At 34.9% G+C, this 16,994-nt stretch overlaps 1 protein-coding gene across 1 annotated transcript; it reads right to left on the minus strand.

The window, feature by feature from the left end:
- Window positions 1-11,046: 11,046 nt before the first annotated feature.
- On the minus strand, window positions 11,047-16,196 carry r3hdml (R3H domain containing-like). Its single transcript, XM_065285751.2, has 6 exons — window positions 15,922-16,196; window positions 14,932-15,201; window positions 12,817-12,935; window positions 12,318-12,420; window positions 12,044-12,159; window positions 11,047-11,923 (listed from the first exon to the last, which is right to left on the minus strand). The coding sequence occupies exons 2-6, from the start codon at window positions 15,181-15,183 to the stop codon at window positions 11,779-11,781; spliced, it is 735 nt and encodes a 244-aa protein (XP_065141823.1). The 5' UTR covers window positions 15,184-15,201; window positions 15,922-16,196; the 3' UTR covers window positions 11,047-11,778.
- Window positions 16,197-16,994: the final 798 nt, after the last annotated feature.

A 16,994-nucleotide genomic window follows, 5' to 3' on the forward strand; every position in this document is an offset into this window, starting at 1 on the left:
CCAGTTTGTGAACAAAGTCCTGCCTATCTCCACAATAAGGATCTCCGACCACTGACCAAACTCCATTTGTAACCGCTGCCTATTTGTACTTTCTCTCCAATCACTCATTTTCATTTCACCTGTCTGACCATGGAAGTGTGTGCAGTTTGTAGCTTGTGGAATTGGTGGCCTGCATGGAATAACATTCGGGAAGTACTTGGGAACGAATGTCATACCTGGAATATTTGTTTTTTTCTTCTTCTTCTTCTTTTACATTGTTCTTGATAAGGATGGAAAATTGTTGGCAACAGTATTGCTAAAGCACAGTTGAGGCCAGTAAAAAAGCCTATGTGGATTGACCGGGGTAGATGGCACAGATATGTGAGTATGGCGACATAGTGAGCACACAACAGATTGTCAACAGATAACCTGTAAATACCACACATCTTGTGCATTTTGCTTGTTTTAAGGGCAGAATCCGTATGTTTAGATTATTTTGTGTGATGCAAATGTGTAATTTTCATCTTGCTGTAGTTTTAAGTTGTTGCATTGGGGATTTCACCTAATGTCAGGCTGATGTATCTTAGTATTAGACTGATAAGCATGGATAAAGCTCCTCCCCATCAGGATGCAATGGCTAAAGGCCCGTTAAGTTCCAATCAAGATGTGGGAAGATGTATTTCTGTTGTTTTAGTTAGAAAAAGTTTTGTATTAAACATGCAATTTCATTGCATATGTTCCTAGTGGTGTCGATTTTTTTTTTTTGTTCATTCCAAAAATAAGTAATGTCTTTAGCGTGAAAGTATGCAAACCATTTGCTAGTCCATTTGTTATCAGCACCAGGATTAAAGGATCATCTCATGTGACTTTCTGCCCTGACAAACAATGTGTTCAAGCATTGTTAAGTTTTAAATACATAACCGTGGTGTAAAACAGGAGGAGTTACAAGCAAAGTTGTCCAATAATTGTCCAATTGCAACCACGGTTTAAATCAAAGCCTTACAAGCAATGGGCGAGTTTTACAATGCTTTAAAATGACTGGAATTTATATTCTTTCCTGCAGCAAGCTTTACTCTTTGTGTACAGTAGATATTTCGTTTATTTATTTATTTAATTAATTTGCAAAGTAACAGACAGCATCAAGTTAGGTCTAGGTCTTTTCAAAATAACTCGAAGCAAAGACAATTTTTCTTAAGGGCCGTCTGGGCAGAGCCTCCTCCATAACGATTAACTGAGACAGTTATCTATGAAGTTCTCATAGTCCTCACCCATCAGAGTATTTGTAGTCTAGATAATCATAAACCACTAATGCCTTAATATTGCACATGCAGCGTCCATAAAGGGTTTTTTTTAGTTTAAAACTCAAAATCATTGGGTAATAATACATTTGACACAAAACAGGTCAGATTCACATCACCCAACCTTTGCTACGACTTTCTGCTTATCTCTTCCTATGCTTTTCATCAGAAACACGATAATGCCATTGATAGGATTTTTTTCCTGATGGGCTGCTTGGTTGTGAAACGATCCCAGCAGGTTTTTATTACGGGATCAAACAATATCTGCCAACATACAGTATGCTACCGAAATGATCAAGCTTCTTTCCTTCATTATGTTTCAAAGTAGCTCACTCCAGGTAAACAATTGCATCAATAAAGATTTAGAGCAATGCTCTTTGTAAATCAATCACGTCTCTGATAAGACTCGTTCAATGATTAACTGTTTTTTTGCTGAGAATCAGTTTGCCTGTTGACTCAATCACATTTGCAGTCTCAGTGATGCTGCGTGGACAGTTATCACTCACTTGTTATCATCAATCAATCACCTTTTCATCACAGTGTACGGCGCATGGAACATTTTGCCCAAACAAGTTTAACCTTACCCCAGTTTATCAAAGCTAAAGAGGCCTGCATGGTTTATAAATTGGTCTATAATCAGTTAATTGTTAGTGGGGTTAAGTGTACTTTTACTTATTTGTGCTGTGTGGATTCATTTTCTTGCAGTCTGCAAATCACACCAGCACGTACCGTGGAAGTTATATAATGGTATAATGAATATGATTCTTTTACCACGGTTTACTCGCGTTATATAAATATATTACACTTTATATTTTAATGACACAGGAAGTACAGTAATCTGTACATCTGTGCTGTTTATTGGTGTTTAAAATGATGCCAACATTTCTTTGATATTGCATCACAGCTCAAACTGCATGTTTTTATAAATATGATAATATGAGGAGCTCAGATCCAAAAGCCTCTAAATGCCATCTCTGTCAAACAAATATGCTCACTCCACATATTATAGGTTCATCAAATACTTTCACTTTAAAGCCGTTTCAGGTCATTTAGAAATAATGCTTTGTTGGCAGAATCTATTAAGAGTCAGATTTAAGACAAAAAAAGGCCGTGCAGGGATTTGCATCTGAGACCTTCATATTTTATTACATTGAGAATTATGTATTATGAGCATATATAGCACAAAAACTGGTCAAAAATGGTCCCATGCTGTCATTCGGGCTGTACCCTTTACATTACCATTTAGGGACAAATGTGTATATATGTAGGTACTAATATACATTATTTATGAGCGTTTGTTTACGTTTTGTAAGGGTACTGCCCCAGTGACAGCTGAGGACCATTTTTGACAATTTTTCTTGACTGTGTAGGGTCCAAAATGAAGAATTGAAAATCTAACACAAATCTAGAAAGGTTGTACAGTGAAAAGTAATAAGTTACAACACATAAGAGCTATTTATACCATTTTAGTAAACTTGGGAAAATTATTTGAAGAAAGTCTTAAATCATGCTGGGATAAAAGGTGTTACTTCTGAAACTTCTGAAATGTATGTTATTTTTTTAAAAAGGACAAAATATTTATAGCTTGCTTAGTAAATGATAGAAACTCATTGTTATGTTCATCACTAATAAAAAAAAAAATTATTAATCCGAAAAAAAAAACTTTGGACCCCACTTTATTTATATTTACTGTATAATTGTAATATAATTGTAATAAGAGTTAATTTAACTTTAAAAGATTAAATTGAGTCAACAAGTATTTTTAAGTTAAATTAACAAAACTATTTAAGGCAATATGATCACTAACCTTTTTAAGTTGAAACAACAAATCTTTTTTGCACTATGTGAGTATACACACACTAACAATGCTGGGTTGTTTTCAGTGCTGGGTTGTTTTAATCCATTTTAAGTCATATATAAACATTTTCTGAGTTAATTTAACCCAGTGGCTATTTTGTCCCTTTTTGACTCAAACTGGGTTGAAAATAGCTCTTAATGTTTCCACTGTAAAAAAAAAACTTTGCTGCCTTAAACATTTTTGTGAAATCAACTCATATTTCAACTTATATCAACTTACTATTATTTATCTTAACAAGAGATGATTTTTTACAACTTATAAAATTAAGACTTTTTTCAACTATCTATAACTAGTAAGTTATAACAACTCACCTGTAGTTACAACAACTCATCTTAAGATAAATAATAGTTGAAATGACTTGTAAATCTAAGTTGATTCAACAAAAAAATTAAGGCAGCAAAGTATTTTTTTTTATTGAAATGTGTAAAACCATGATATAACCACAATATAACCATGGTTTTGATAACCATGGTTTTTAAAAAACATAGTTAAACCATGGTTCATGGTTTTTCTGATAGTAAAATACACACAAAAAAATGTGGTTACTACACTTTTACCACAATAAAACCATGGTTAATTTTCGTAAGGGAAAGATGTGTGAAAAAGCTAGAGTATTATGTTAGCACTGCAAAAATAGTGGGTTTGATTCCCAGGTAAAATACATACACATAATAAATGTGTAGTTTGAATGTAAAGTCAGTCGCTTTGGATAAAAGCATTTGCCAAATGCATAAATGTAAACGTAATGTATATTGAAGCTGCTCCAGTTACTATTAAGCAGCTCCCCCATGTGGTGAAATAACTCTCATACATCAGCAGAGCTCCTCCAGCTCCAGGCCTCAAACAGAGAGCCACACACTAATGTACATTTTTTATCAAGACTATATGTCAAACTATTAATTGGTATAAGTTTCGGTCTATTTTCCATTCTGACATAAAAATGGAACGGAAATGCCTTTTACGCTGTGACAACAAACTTTCAGAGCTAAACAAGAGTCATGGCCAATCTCTTTAAAATAAATTTGAGAAACACATTGGATGAATATTTCCCATTTAATGCTGTTTATCTGTCTTAGCTTTAATAAGCCTTGCAATCTTTCTGTTTAAATTGTATATGTCAATTTAAAAACTTAGCTTTTCGCAAACGCCTCTATAACAGAGCTCACTGTTTTCAAGGGAGTAAACAAACTGTACCATCTGTCCTAATAATTTACTTAACAGACAACCGTCAGCACTCACTACACTACTCGCATACCTGCAAAGAACCCATTATATCATCTTTTTAAGAGGAGTAAATCATTGTGTTCACGCTCCTGTACCTGGTGTGGTATTGAAGTGCCCTGTTTCATGTTCTTCATACATCCTGCATGGGCTTTTGGTCCTGTTAGGTGGCAGGGACCCCTGCTCTTCAACCTCCTCCACTGAATCTGCTATCCATTCAGTCCCCTGTGTGTATCTGTGAGACCCATTATGTGTATGAGTGCCACTGTTCTCACTGTAGCACGCACGCTGACCGGCAAGCAGCTCATATAATCTCTTAATGCCTGTCACAATGAGATTTGATTGGGGGATTGAGTGCACGGCCTATAATGGTGTCAAGTGTACTGAGCATAAAACTCATATGTTATACTTCCAGTTGCCAATGCTTGCACTTCCTGGCCACAAATGGATAGGGAACATGCTTTTATTGGGTTGTCATGGTGATGAGTAAGCCATCAGTGTTTGGCCAATGAAGCTGGAAACCCATTAAAGATTCTTTATTGAATCATTTTTCAATAAAGCTGTACATTTTACAAGTTTACCTGCCCAACTTGTCTTACTAGAAATAATGGTAAATGCATTTGGAATGCAGGAAAAAAATCTAAACTTAAGAGTCCACTTTATTACAATCTTGCATGTGGATTGTAAACTTTGTTTATTTAAAAAAAAAAAACGAATTGCAGTTTAAATGTTCTTTAAGTAAATTGGTAACACTTTTCAATAAAGTTGTATTTGTTATCATTATTAAATGCATTAGCTAACATGAACTAACAATGAGCAAGTTTTACAGCATATAATATATTAATAATTATAATCTGTTAATCCCAATACTCAGAGCTGGCTCAAGATTTTATAAGGCCTATAAGCAGAATTTTTGGAGGCCCCTTGGTGCCCCCCTGTTGGCCAAGGGGCCCTAAGGAGCCGCTTAATGCTTTGGGCTGGCTCTGCCAATACTTCTTAGTTAATGCCAATTGTTAATGTCAGTTCATTGTGCATTCATTAATTTTAACAGTTATAACTTTTTATTAAAAAGTGTATGTAAATATGTGAAATTAGGGGGGGGGGGGGGGGTAATGCAATTTCATGCATTCTGACTTATTACCACAGTTTAAGACTTGTAACCCTCAAAGTGTCAAAAAAGCAGTTGAGCTTGTGACAGAGTATTTCTGGGCCAAATTCACATCTCCTTTTTCCTACAAGTTTAGAAAAGTTTTTCCGAACAGGGGTATCCGTTACGACTGATTGACCCCATATTCCTTTTATAGGCTTTTTGTCAAGTGAGAGCGAGAATGCGCATTAGCATTGCTCCGTCGAGTAGAAGTCACCGATATCACTGCACAGCACGCAACAACTTTGTTTTATCAAGATGGTTCAACAAAAGAAGTGTGTTTTCGGATGTAAAGAGAAGAAAAGCTTATTTAAATTTTCCTGTCTTAAGACACCAGTGGATTTTGAAATTGCGAATGGGTTAATGTTTGCATTTGCTTTACAAACAAGGCTCAGTTTGACGCCTGATTTGCCACTTGTTTACAACTGATGGAGCGGACCCAACTTTAAAAGACCCCGTAGGAGTTGCAACCACAGACGCAAGTAAATCAAAGTATCACATGTTTTTTTTTGCAATCGGCACATACGTACATGTAATGTAAACATCACAACCAACAGCAAACATTTTCCGCCTCAGTTGGCATTGTACTGCACTTATGACATTTACACATTTTAAATTTTAAACACATCAAGATTACGTCATTTTTTAAAATTAAAATAGCGGAAAAACAAACAAGGATTAACTACCAGATAGAGAAGTCCTGCTGTAATCATTGCTGCTGTTGTTCCTGTTGATCAATTACTGACTCAGAATCTGATTCTGGATCATATGTGTACGGCTATATCTGACGGTAAGCCATAGTTATTTTATAAAAAGTTTTTTTTAAGTTTGATTTCCATCAATGTCACAGCTGTTAGATTAGTATTCAAAGGCTGCGCATACTCGTAACCAGAGTTGGGGAAAGTTACTTTTAAAAGTAATGCATTACAAAATTAAGTTACTCCCAAAAAACATAACTAATTGCGTTACTTAGTTACTTTTCATGGAAAGTAATACTTACTTTACTTTTTAGTTACTTTTGCGTTACTTTTTCTTGGCTGAGGCTTGATCTCTTTCAGGCCTTGCAGGTGTTTTTATGACTGAAAAGTTCTGCATTCAGAAATTGTATATTTCATCACAAAAATGTAGAGCTCTGGCTTCTGACTCAAACTGTTCTCAAACAGGCGTGTACGCATAGAGTGCATAATGTGACTATGATTAGTTTCATTCAGTACATAATTTTTTAATCGAATTAATTCAACTAAAAAAGTAACTTCCATTACTTTTTTGAAAAAGTAACTCAAATATTAATGTGTACATTTAAAAAGTAATGCGTTACTTTACTCGTTACTTCAGAAAAGTGATATTATTACGTAATGCACATTACTTGTAATGCGTTACCCCAACACTGCTCGTAACTCTTTAGCTCCGCCCACCATATGCCTTCAAGTGTTCGTCTTTCTCCGGATAAAATGGAAAGGCTGTTCTGTCTTTTAATAATCTGACAACATGAAAGACTCTTTGGACATATGAAGAATGAAATAATACTCTATATAGGTAACCAAGATTAACATGAGATTGGCAGAAATGGTGTGTTATGTGAGCTTTAACATAAAATAAGATAAAGTTAAATAAGAAATGATCTTATTAGATTATGAGACATTAGCCTCCAGATCAAGAAGACACTTCTGTGAAAGTTCTCCTTTTAGCAACAATTCACACACTTCATGTTGACTTGTTTGCTGCTTTTACTGGCCTTGAACAGCTTCTGAACCAACAGCTGAACCTGGTGGGCCATCACCACAAACTCATTCAACATTTCAAAGCAAACAGAGTTCCTTGCTCGAAAGGCGTACGAGGGCGCTTACTGTGTTTACCTTTAGAGGGTTATACTACAAAATTTGAAGGGTGACTGTGTGTGCTGGTTGTAACAAGCAATTCATTTTATGCAATTATGCTGCAGCACACTGCTAAAGATCTTGCATCATAGCCGTAGAAAAGTTGGTACATACACAGTGACATTTTGCTGTTGTACATAGTTGACATATTTTGGTTCCAGGATTAAGCCCTGTTCTCTAATATTACAGTATTGTATGTTAAATATCTATTCATATATGTAAAAAGTTATTAAAAAATCACTGTTCATTATAAATACACTGTTCATTGCTAGTTTGTGTTAATAATCTGTTAATGTTAACATACCCAATAAAGCGTTACAATGACAATTAAATATTTTTTATAATAATTTAAATAATAATGTGGTCTATTCTTAATGATGGGGTCAAGCATTTAAGATCAACAGTGCTCTGCAGTGTCCTGCATACAGACACAAAATAGCCCAAACAAGCTGGACAAAATAAATACAGGTGCCAAGAATGTGTCATTATAATGCAAATGTTTTAATAAACACTAAAGCTCCTCTAAGCAAAACATGTGGCATAAAAAATCCACTGAACTTATGAAAGTGATGCTATATTATAGTGTTTCCCATTCATGGTCCTCAAGTACCCCCTCCCAGAAAGTTTTAGATGTCTCCTTATTTAAAACATCGGATTCAACTCATCAGCTTGTTAGGGAGACATGTTAGGCCCTGTCCCAAATGGCACACTCCGGACTTGTGGACCTCCTTCGAGTCCACACTTTGATGACATCATGTAGTGCAGACCTTAGGGACCCTTGACGCGAGTCCAAGAGTGCGCATGGAGTCATAGGGTGTTTCTCAATTAGTGATCTTGCGTCCTTGTGTTCTCTCTCTACATCATCATTAACCGTCAAAGTTCAATTCCAATTCTCAAGAACGCAAGTAAAGAGGATGCATGAAAATACCCGGATGTGTTCTTGATATCGAGGATGCATTGAGTGCAGACAAGCGAGCGCTGAAATCCCTGTACACCCCAGAAGTCTTTGCTGCAAAACAATGGCGGAGGTCAGGTGACCAACAGGAAGATCGCACAAATCTCAATTTTCACAAGTGTGTTCCGTGTTCTCGCGACCTTCTGAATTCTTTCTTCCAAGGTCGCCCGGCAAGACAGATCTCCCCAAGAACGCAAGTCCGTTCTTTGCGTTCTTAGATTTGAGAAACTATATTTTGGGACAAACTCGAGCCTTATGCCAGTAATAGGAAGAGAAGTTGCCCATCAGTGTGAACTCCTCCCTTCCGTCGTCTGATTGGTCTGATTGCTCTTTCGCAAGGACTTCTGGGTTGGTAAAGTGCGGGCTTCGCCGAAGACCGCATCGAGGGTGCAGGTGTTTTAAATAAGGAGACATTAAAACTTTCTGGAAGGGGGGACTTGAGGACCACCTGGATTGGAAAACACTGCTATATTTGATTATAAATTATAATGCTATACTTATTAAACAAAGTATATCAATGAGTGCACATCGGAGCATAAAAATGACAGATGAGACACCCTTCAGACTCGTAGACTAAACAAACGCGCAATTTAAGGCCACGAGACCGAAAGTCCACATGAAGTGCGCCATTTGGGACAGGGCCTTTACCGTTCTGGAAGGAGGCTGATGAGATGAATCAGGTGTTTTAAATAAGGAGACATTTAAAACTTTCTGGAAGGGGGGACTTGAGGACCACCTGGATTGGAAAACACTGCTATATTTGATTATAAATTATAATGCTTTACTTATTAAACAAAGTATATCAAAAGATACTTATATGCTACACACATAATGTGTAATTTACTGTAACTGGGCACACAGAAGTATTTAAAGCAGGGCTCTAAGAAGGATGCTAAGGTTATTGCACTCAGTTACAAATTTTAAATGTTAATCTGTAAGTTCTAGAGGATTTGTTTTCTAAATTGACTAGGTCTTTGCTAAAATGAGCATTCACAAGTTGCCAGAATATTCTATTTTCATTTTCATAGCATAAAGACAACATTCAGATGACTTTGTTATCACGCATGCGGAAAACCTCTCAACACCATGTTTGGTTTAGTTAATTCCAGTTCATTAAAGCAGTGCTCCAGTGGATTCAACTTTTTTTATTCCTTAGAGGAACAACGTTTCAGCACAACACTTTATCACACAACTCTTTGCAATTACACCCCAGCATAAAAAGAGGAACTTCAGCCATTCTCTTGACATTATTCATCATCTTCTGCAAACAGGCCCTGTTTACCAGTCGTCATAGATTTGCCACACCTCCAAAATTTCAATTGTGCGCTAGAAACTCTTGCAAATGGCGATAATATCCAACCAGTTGGATACAATTTCAACATGCAAAATGTCTACAACATGCCTGTCTACCATCATGCTAGGCACCCACAGCGTCCCACCGTGTTTATATCAAAGCTGTTATCGGAAAAGAGGAAGAGATGGTTTACTTACCATACGGTAGATCCATATGGGTGCTAACCTGAGCGTTCACATTGACCATGTCGTTTCCTCGGCTCCCCACAAGTGTATTTTGAAACGGTTTCTATTAAGTGTGAAAGTTGAAGAAAACACACATGTAAGTTTTGCACAGTCCTCTCTGTTTCTGGTGAGGGTGTTGTTGGCGCAAGGTAAGGCCGGTGGCTCCCTGTTATCTTATTGATTTTCCTAATCTTGGCAAATGTGGGTGGAGAGGTTAAACAGTAACCAAGCTTGTATAGAGACCAATCCATATGACAGCTGTAGCTATGGCAACAGGATGATAGAAACTCAAATAGGCAGTTTGTTATAATTTTCCTCCTGTTCTCAGAGTCTGCATCTTTTCTAAACACTTGCCATAATCGGAAATGAATCATCGAAAGGTTAGAAGAACTTTATTTGGTTAGGAGCGAGAGGAGACATGGAAGAGGTGTGTAAAAAGTGAGGAGTGGAGAGTTTACACAGAGTCATTTGGGAATGCTGATTTGTCAGATGTCTATAAAACTTATTTTGAACATCTTCCTTAAAACTCAATGGAACTTGAGGAAAACCTGTGTCAGCTGCTTTGTTTCTTAACCATTACCCCACTATTAACTACAATTATTTACCACTACAGTGTGTAGATATAGACATACACTGTCAAAAAAGGGTCCTAAAATGTACCATTTTGTAGATATGTATAGATTTGGTACCAATATGTATGAACTCTTTAGGTACAAAGGTGTACTTTTTAAAAGGGGGTCGTGTATAAACTACCCAATAATATACTGGTCGTTTCTACTATATAATAACGGATACAGGGCATTAGTTCAATAACTTTTCTCACGAATATAAAGTGATGCTTTCATGCAAAAGTGTAGCATTACACTTTCACTTTTACGTAGCTTCATGGGAAAGTGAGATGTTTTGAAACTTTAGATTCTCACACATTTGTCAAAGAGCAATTTCATGAAGATAGTAATACATAAGCTTTGTACTAACTTATGTGTGTTCATTTACCATATAATACTAAACTATACATTTAAAAGCTCTTATAGATTATTCCCACATGCATCTAAATATTGCAATAAAAGTCAATAAAATAATCCGTTTCATTATTCAATACTTTGTGTGTTCTGTGTTTGTTGATTTAACATTTTAGGTTTAAAAGCCTTTTTAAAGGTTTACAGCAGAACTGGCTTTGATAAAACGTTTTTTTTTTATATACTTTATGGTACATGTTTATTTTATGTGACCGCTGTGTTTGCAACAGTCTGTGGGTTACATCGAATCGAAGTGCTTTGAGAGAATACGCAAATAAAACGTCTGTTTTTATGAGGACAAATGTGTTGACAATGTAGCCATGTTCACATGAGTGCAATACACATTTCAAAAAGATAATCACTTGGAAACCAGTGAACACAACACTAGACCCATTTTAAAGAAAATTTATTACATATAAAAAAGTGCTTAACCTTTAATGTAAATTGTCACTGTGATGCGTACAAAGAAATATAAGTAAATCAGTGCAAACAGAACGTAGTCTTAAAGAAAACAGGAAACAACTAAAATATAAAATCAAAGATATAAAAATACAAAAAAAAGTAACAAAATTGATGTGGTGATAACAACAGTTGACTCAATATTGAATTTAGAGATGCACTGAGACTGTATCAATAATGTATATGTTTGGTACCAATACCTCTACTTTTAGAAAGAGTACCGCCCCAGTGACAACCGGGGACCATTTGTGCACAGTATAGTGCTGTGAAATATTTAAAAACAAAGAATAATTAATTTGATAATTAAAAAATGCCCCATATAAATGATGTCTTGGTGGTTTACTGCATCACATTTTAAATAAAAAAAATTCGCTCCTTTCGGCTCCTTTTGATGTTTTGATATTTAATATTTTTTTAAAAATGTGCATGTTCTGTATTGTGTTTATTTTAGAAGTCTCTAAAACCATTTGGACCTTTTCTAGATCTTGATCTGCAATCACACTGGTTTTTATTGCATGATCCTCTATAGCTGGAAGGACAGGCAGAGCATGGTTTTCCTGTCTTATATGGAGCCTCTCCGACCCAGTTTCCCCTGGAATACAAGTAACAACATGCAGAAATTCTGTTACTTTCACTTTGCTTTTCTCATGTAAAAAATTCTGTGACTGTTGTAATGTGTACATGTTAAAGTGAAAGTAGCAGATTATCTCACTTGATAGAATAGTTGCAGACCAGTATGGTGGCTTGTTTCCATGTGCTCCCAAACACATACATGTTTGAACACCTGTTGATAGCACACCCAATCTTATTACTGGTGGCCCACACCATCTAAAACAAAGAGTGTGTGTAAGTTAATATGTACTGTATGCATGTTGTGGTGGAATAAACAGATATACAAATAATATATTTATATTATGATATATTATAAAATGCATGTTACACTGTTAACAAAATATTTAATAAAAGTCTATTTTTTGAAGACAGACCTGAGTGTAGTGTGAACAGACAAAGCCAGTACATCTGTTTGGATAGGAGAAAGAGTGTCTTTCATCATACCAGGATTTTACAAGGTCTATGATTGACCTGTATCTGCAAAATAAAAAGAAATGCACCACTACCTTTACATTTATGAATTTAAAAGGCGTTTTTACTAAAGTGACTTACAGTGCATTCAAGATACTGTACATTTGATCAGTATGTGGGAATCAAACCCTATTAACACTTGATATAATGCATGATATATTATAGTAGAATGTGCAGATGTTTAAAAAGTGGAATATATAGCTTAAAGAAGTAGTCCACTTTAAAGATAGGGTCCATTGACTTTTCATAGTAGGAATAACAAATACTATGGTAAGTCAATGGGCCCCATCTTTAAAGTGGACTACTCCTTTAAGCTATTTGTACTCATTTAAGTGTGAGTGGATAGGACACATCTGTACTGGGGTACCACCAAAAAAACTTTTATTTGAAAAATGTCTGTACCTTCCAGAAATAACGGACAAGTTCTGTCCTGTGTGTCGCAAAACATGAGGTGGACCATGATCCCATATGCACTGTGAGGACCAAGACTCTGCAGATTTAGCCAATCTTTCATCCCACACCTTATACAAAACAGAGAAAGAGAAGATCATATAAGAAACACCCATGTGAAAAACTGTAGTATACTTTAGTATAGTTAACTCTAGTGTTCCAAGATGCTATACTATAGAAACTTACTCTATTGAATACTGAAGTATAGTATGCACTCTATAGTATGCAAACTTAAATACTGAAGTATAGTATGCACTTAAGGTAATTGTAGCATTCCTAGATACTATACTATAGAAACTTACCATAGTAAATACTGAAGTATAGTATACACTCTGTAGTATGCAAACTTACCATAGTAAATACTGAAATATAGTATACACTCTTAGTTAACTGTAGCGTTCCTAAATACTATACAATAGAAACTTACCATAGTACATACTGAAGTATAGTATGCACTCTATAGTATGGAAACTTACCATAGTAAATACTGAAGTATAGTATGCACTCTATAGTATGCAAACTTACCATAGTAAATACTGAAGTATAGTATGCACTCTATAGTGTGCAAACTTACCATAGTAAATACTGAAGTATAGTATGCACTCTATAGTATGCAAACTTACCATAGTAAATTCTGTAATGTAGTATGTCTTCTAGTTAAAAAAACTTACTTTATTAAATACTGAAGTATAGTATGCACTCTATAGAATGCAAACTTAAATACTGAAGTATAGTATGCATTTTAGGTAATTGTAGCATTCCTAGATACTATACTATAGAAACTTACCATAGTAAATACTAAAGTATAGTATACACTCTGTAGTATGCAAACTTACCATGGTAAATACTGAAATATAGTATACACTCCAGTGAACTGTAGCGTTCCTAAATACTATACAATAGAAACTTACCATAGTACATACTGAAGTATAGTATGCACTCTATAGTATGCAAACTTACCATAGTAAATACTGAAGTATAGTATGCACTCTATAGTATGCAAACTTACCATAGTAAATACTGAAGTATAGTATGCACTCTATAGTATGCAAACTTACCATAGTAAATTCTGAAATGTAGTATGTCTTCTAGTTAACTGTAGCGTTCTTAGATTCTATACTATAGAAACTTACCATAGTAAATACTGAAGTATAGTATACACTCTGTAGTATGCAAACTTGCCATAGGAAATACCTAAGTGTAGTATGCACTTTAGTTAACTGTAGCGTTCCTAGATACTATACTATAGAAACTTACCAAAGTAAATACTGAAGTATAGTATACACTCTATAGTATGCAAACTTACCAGAGTAAATACTGAAGTATAGTATGCACTCTATAGTATGCAAACTTACCATAGTAAATACAGAAATATAGTATGCACTCTATATTATGCAAACTTACCATAGTAAATTCTGAAATGTAGTATGTCTTCTAGTTAACTGTAGCGTTCTTAGATTCTATACTATAGAAACTTACCATAGTAAATACTGAAGTATAGTATACACTCTATAGTATGCAAACTTGCCATAGTAAATACCTAAGTGTAGTATGCACTTTAGTTAACTGTAGCGTTCCTAGATACTATACTATAGAAACTTACCAAAGTAAATACTGAAGTATAGTACACTGCACATATTTACTACAGTTTATCAGTTGACTATAGTTACCCGCTACAGCATACTACAGTAGCTTATAAATAGTATAGTAGTAACTACTATACTATTTATAAGCTACTGTAGTATTCTGTAATTATTATAATATACTACATACTACAATTTACTTTACTTTAGTTTACTATAGTAAATATTAAAGTTGCCAAAGTATATACCAAGCTATACCGTATTTTGTCATGTGGGCATTTACAGTTATTTATAAATAAAGCTATATAGATCTCTTTGGATAAAATCAAATGTTCCATTCAGAAAAATAATATCTTATCTTTAATGGGTTACAATGTATGTCTTGTGTACACAAAACTTGTTGTGCGGTTTTTTTATGCATAATGATAGATACATCAGTGATGTTAAAAATATTGTAATTTCTACAGATAAATAAAATGTTTACCATATATTCCATGTTGGATGCGTGTGGGAAGACCTGTGACCGCACACGGTTGTGATAATCCAGTAAAGCTCTCATGTCTCTGCTGGAGATATAACGTTTCCTCCGGGAATGAGGTAAACCGAGGTCACTACTGTTTCTCGGAGTCATTGTATCCTCAAAGGAAACCTCATTGAGATGAAGCAGCTCTGTTGCACTGGATACCGTCGTGTATGAGAGTGCCCACAGGATGGCAGCAAAGAGCAACGGATTCATCTTTCTGCCTTCTGTTGGCTACAGTGGAATGAGAATTCAGGGTTAAATATTTACTGTAGGCTACTGGGCAGTAAAATAAAACTTAATTTACTAATTTTTAAGTCTATTTAACTTTTTTTAAATAAAATTTGATTACCATATGTAAGTGTTTTTTAACAATGCAAAATGTAAGTTATAAGCCAACAGTCAAAATTTGAAAATGTGTCCCAGATGTATATGGCTTCTTTTCTTCAGGTTCACACAAATGCATTATGTTATATTAAAATGCCATCATGTCATTTTCTTATGGCATGCTTTGCACAGTTTCACCAATGCATTTGAGAAAATAACGTACATTTTCTTATTTGTATGAACCCTACCTTTAAACTATATATAATATTTTAACATACTAATAGCAAATAGGCTGCTGTTTTAAAAGACAATCAGGCAAACAAATATTAAAAATGTGACATTTTACCATAAGCACAATGCAACTTTCCACACTGAAATTCATTGAGATGATGCATGCAAAAAAATACTGTAGGTCTAAAAGAAACATTTTAGTAATTTTTTTTTTAAAGAAAAAAAATATTTCACCCAAATCTCTTCACTAATCTTAAAAATATGTCTCAACTTTGAAAATAATAAAAACACCAGCAAAGATATTTAAAAAATATTACAGAAGGTTTTTTAATCTCTAACTTTCAACATAATCTGCAAACACAACATGTAAGTAAGTCTTCACAGCACATACAGTACCTTCAGAAGTGATTTGAGAGCTGTTGCACAGCCTGGTGAGGAGAGCAGCTCGGAGGATCTTCACTTGGCCTTTGCAAACAACTTTTCTGACATGTGTGGCTGGGAGTTTTTACTGGGCCAACTCTGTAAGACCATCTGACGTAAAAGAAAAACCCTTGACTCTTTTTCTAACCCCACTGCAGGTTCCCAAATTCAGCAATTTATTCATGAAAGACTTTGCCTTCTAAACACACACTCAGTATCAATCATGCTTCAGTTTGTTTATTCGTTTATCATATTTTCTTTTTAGTATTTTATCTCATGTCTGTATTTTATTTTTCAAATAATAAATGCAGGTAGGCTTAATGTAACTGTGTTATTGCATACAGGACATTCACAGTGATATTGTCATATTGTAACGCTAGCAACCCAAAGGTCATGGCTTCAATCCCGGTCGCTTCAATCATTTCACCATAAACTTAAATTTTTCATTTTGCCCAAATTTCCAGTACAAATTCATCAAATAAAATTTCACTTTCTAATGGCTTTAATATTTCAGATTGTTGGTGCAGCTGCAGGTTTCCTGGCAAAGTTTTTCAATAAAGAGTCGATAAAGCACAGTGAAGGATTTCAAAAGTTCTGTGAATCAAAGGCAAGATTTAAAAAGTCACAGCCATGATTATCACATTGTCCCGGCTGTCTAGGATTCCAGGAAGGACATGCCGTGTGTACCATCCCGAGTCTCCTGACAGTGCCAATGTACACTGCGATGGCTTAACTAAACAGGGTCATTGAGAGCATTGAATTACAGAGCTAATGGCAAAGTTTTTGTTTAGATAAAGCTAATCGTCCATCAATGTAAGTTAAGTTGCCGCAAAATATTTTTGGTAAAAGTTAACTAAAAGAGTAGAACATTTGAAAGATTTTAATGGAAATTTATTTAATAATGCTTTACACTTCTTGGTATTTAAATAGAAAAGTAAGTCAAGTTTAGCAAAGGTCAACAATGTGAAAAATTTTAATATAAAGTAATGCAGCTTAAAATAATAAGTAACATTTCTTGCTTTTTAACATGTGTCATTCAGGCTCTTCAT

Source organism: Paramisgurnus dabryanus, chromosome 21 (assembly GCF_030506205.2).
Source record: "Paramisgurnus dabryanus chromosome 21, PD_genome_1.1, whole genome shotgun sequence".
Taxonomy (NCBI): domain Eukaryota; kingdom Metazoa; phylum Chordata; class Actinopteri; order Cypriniformes; family Cobitidae; genus Paramisgurnus; species Paramisgurnus dabryanus.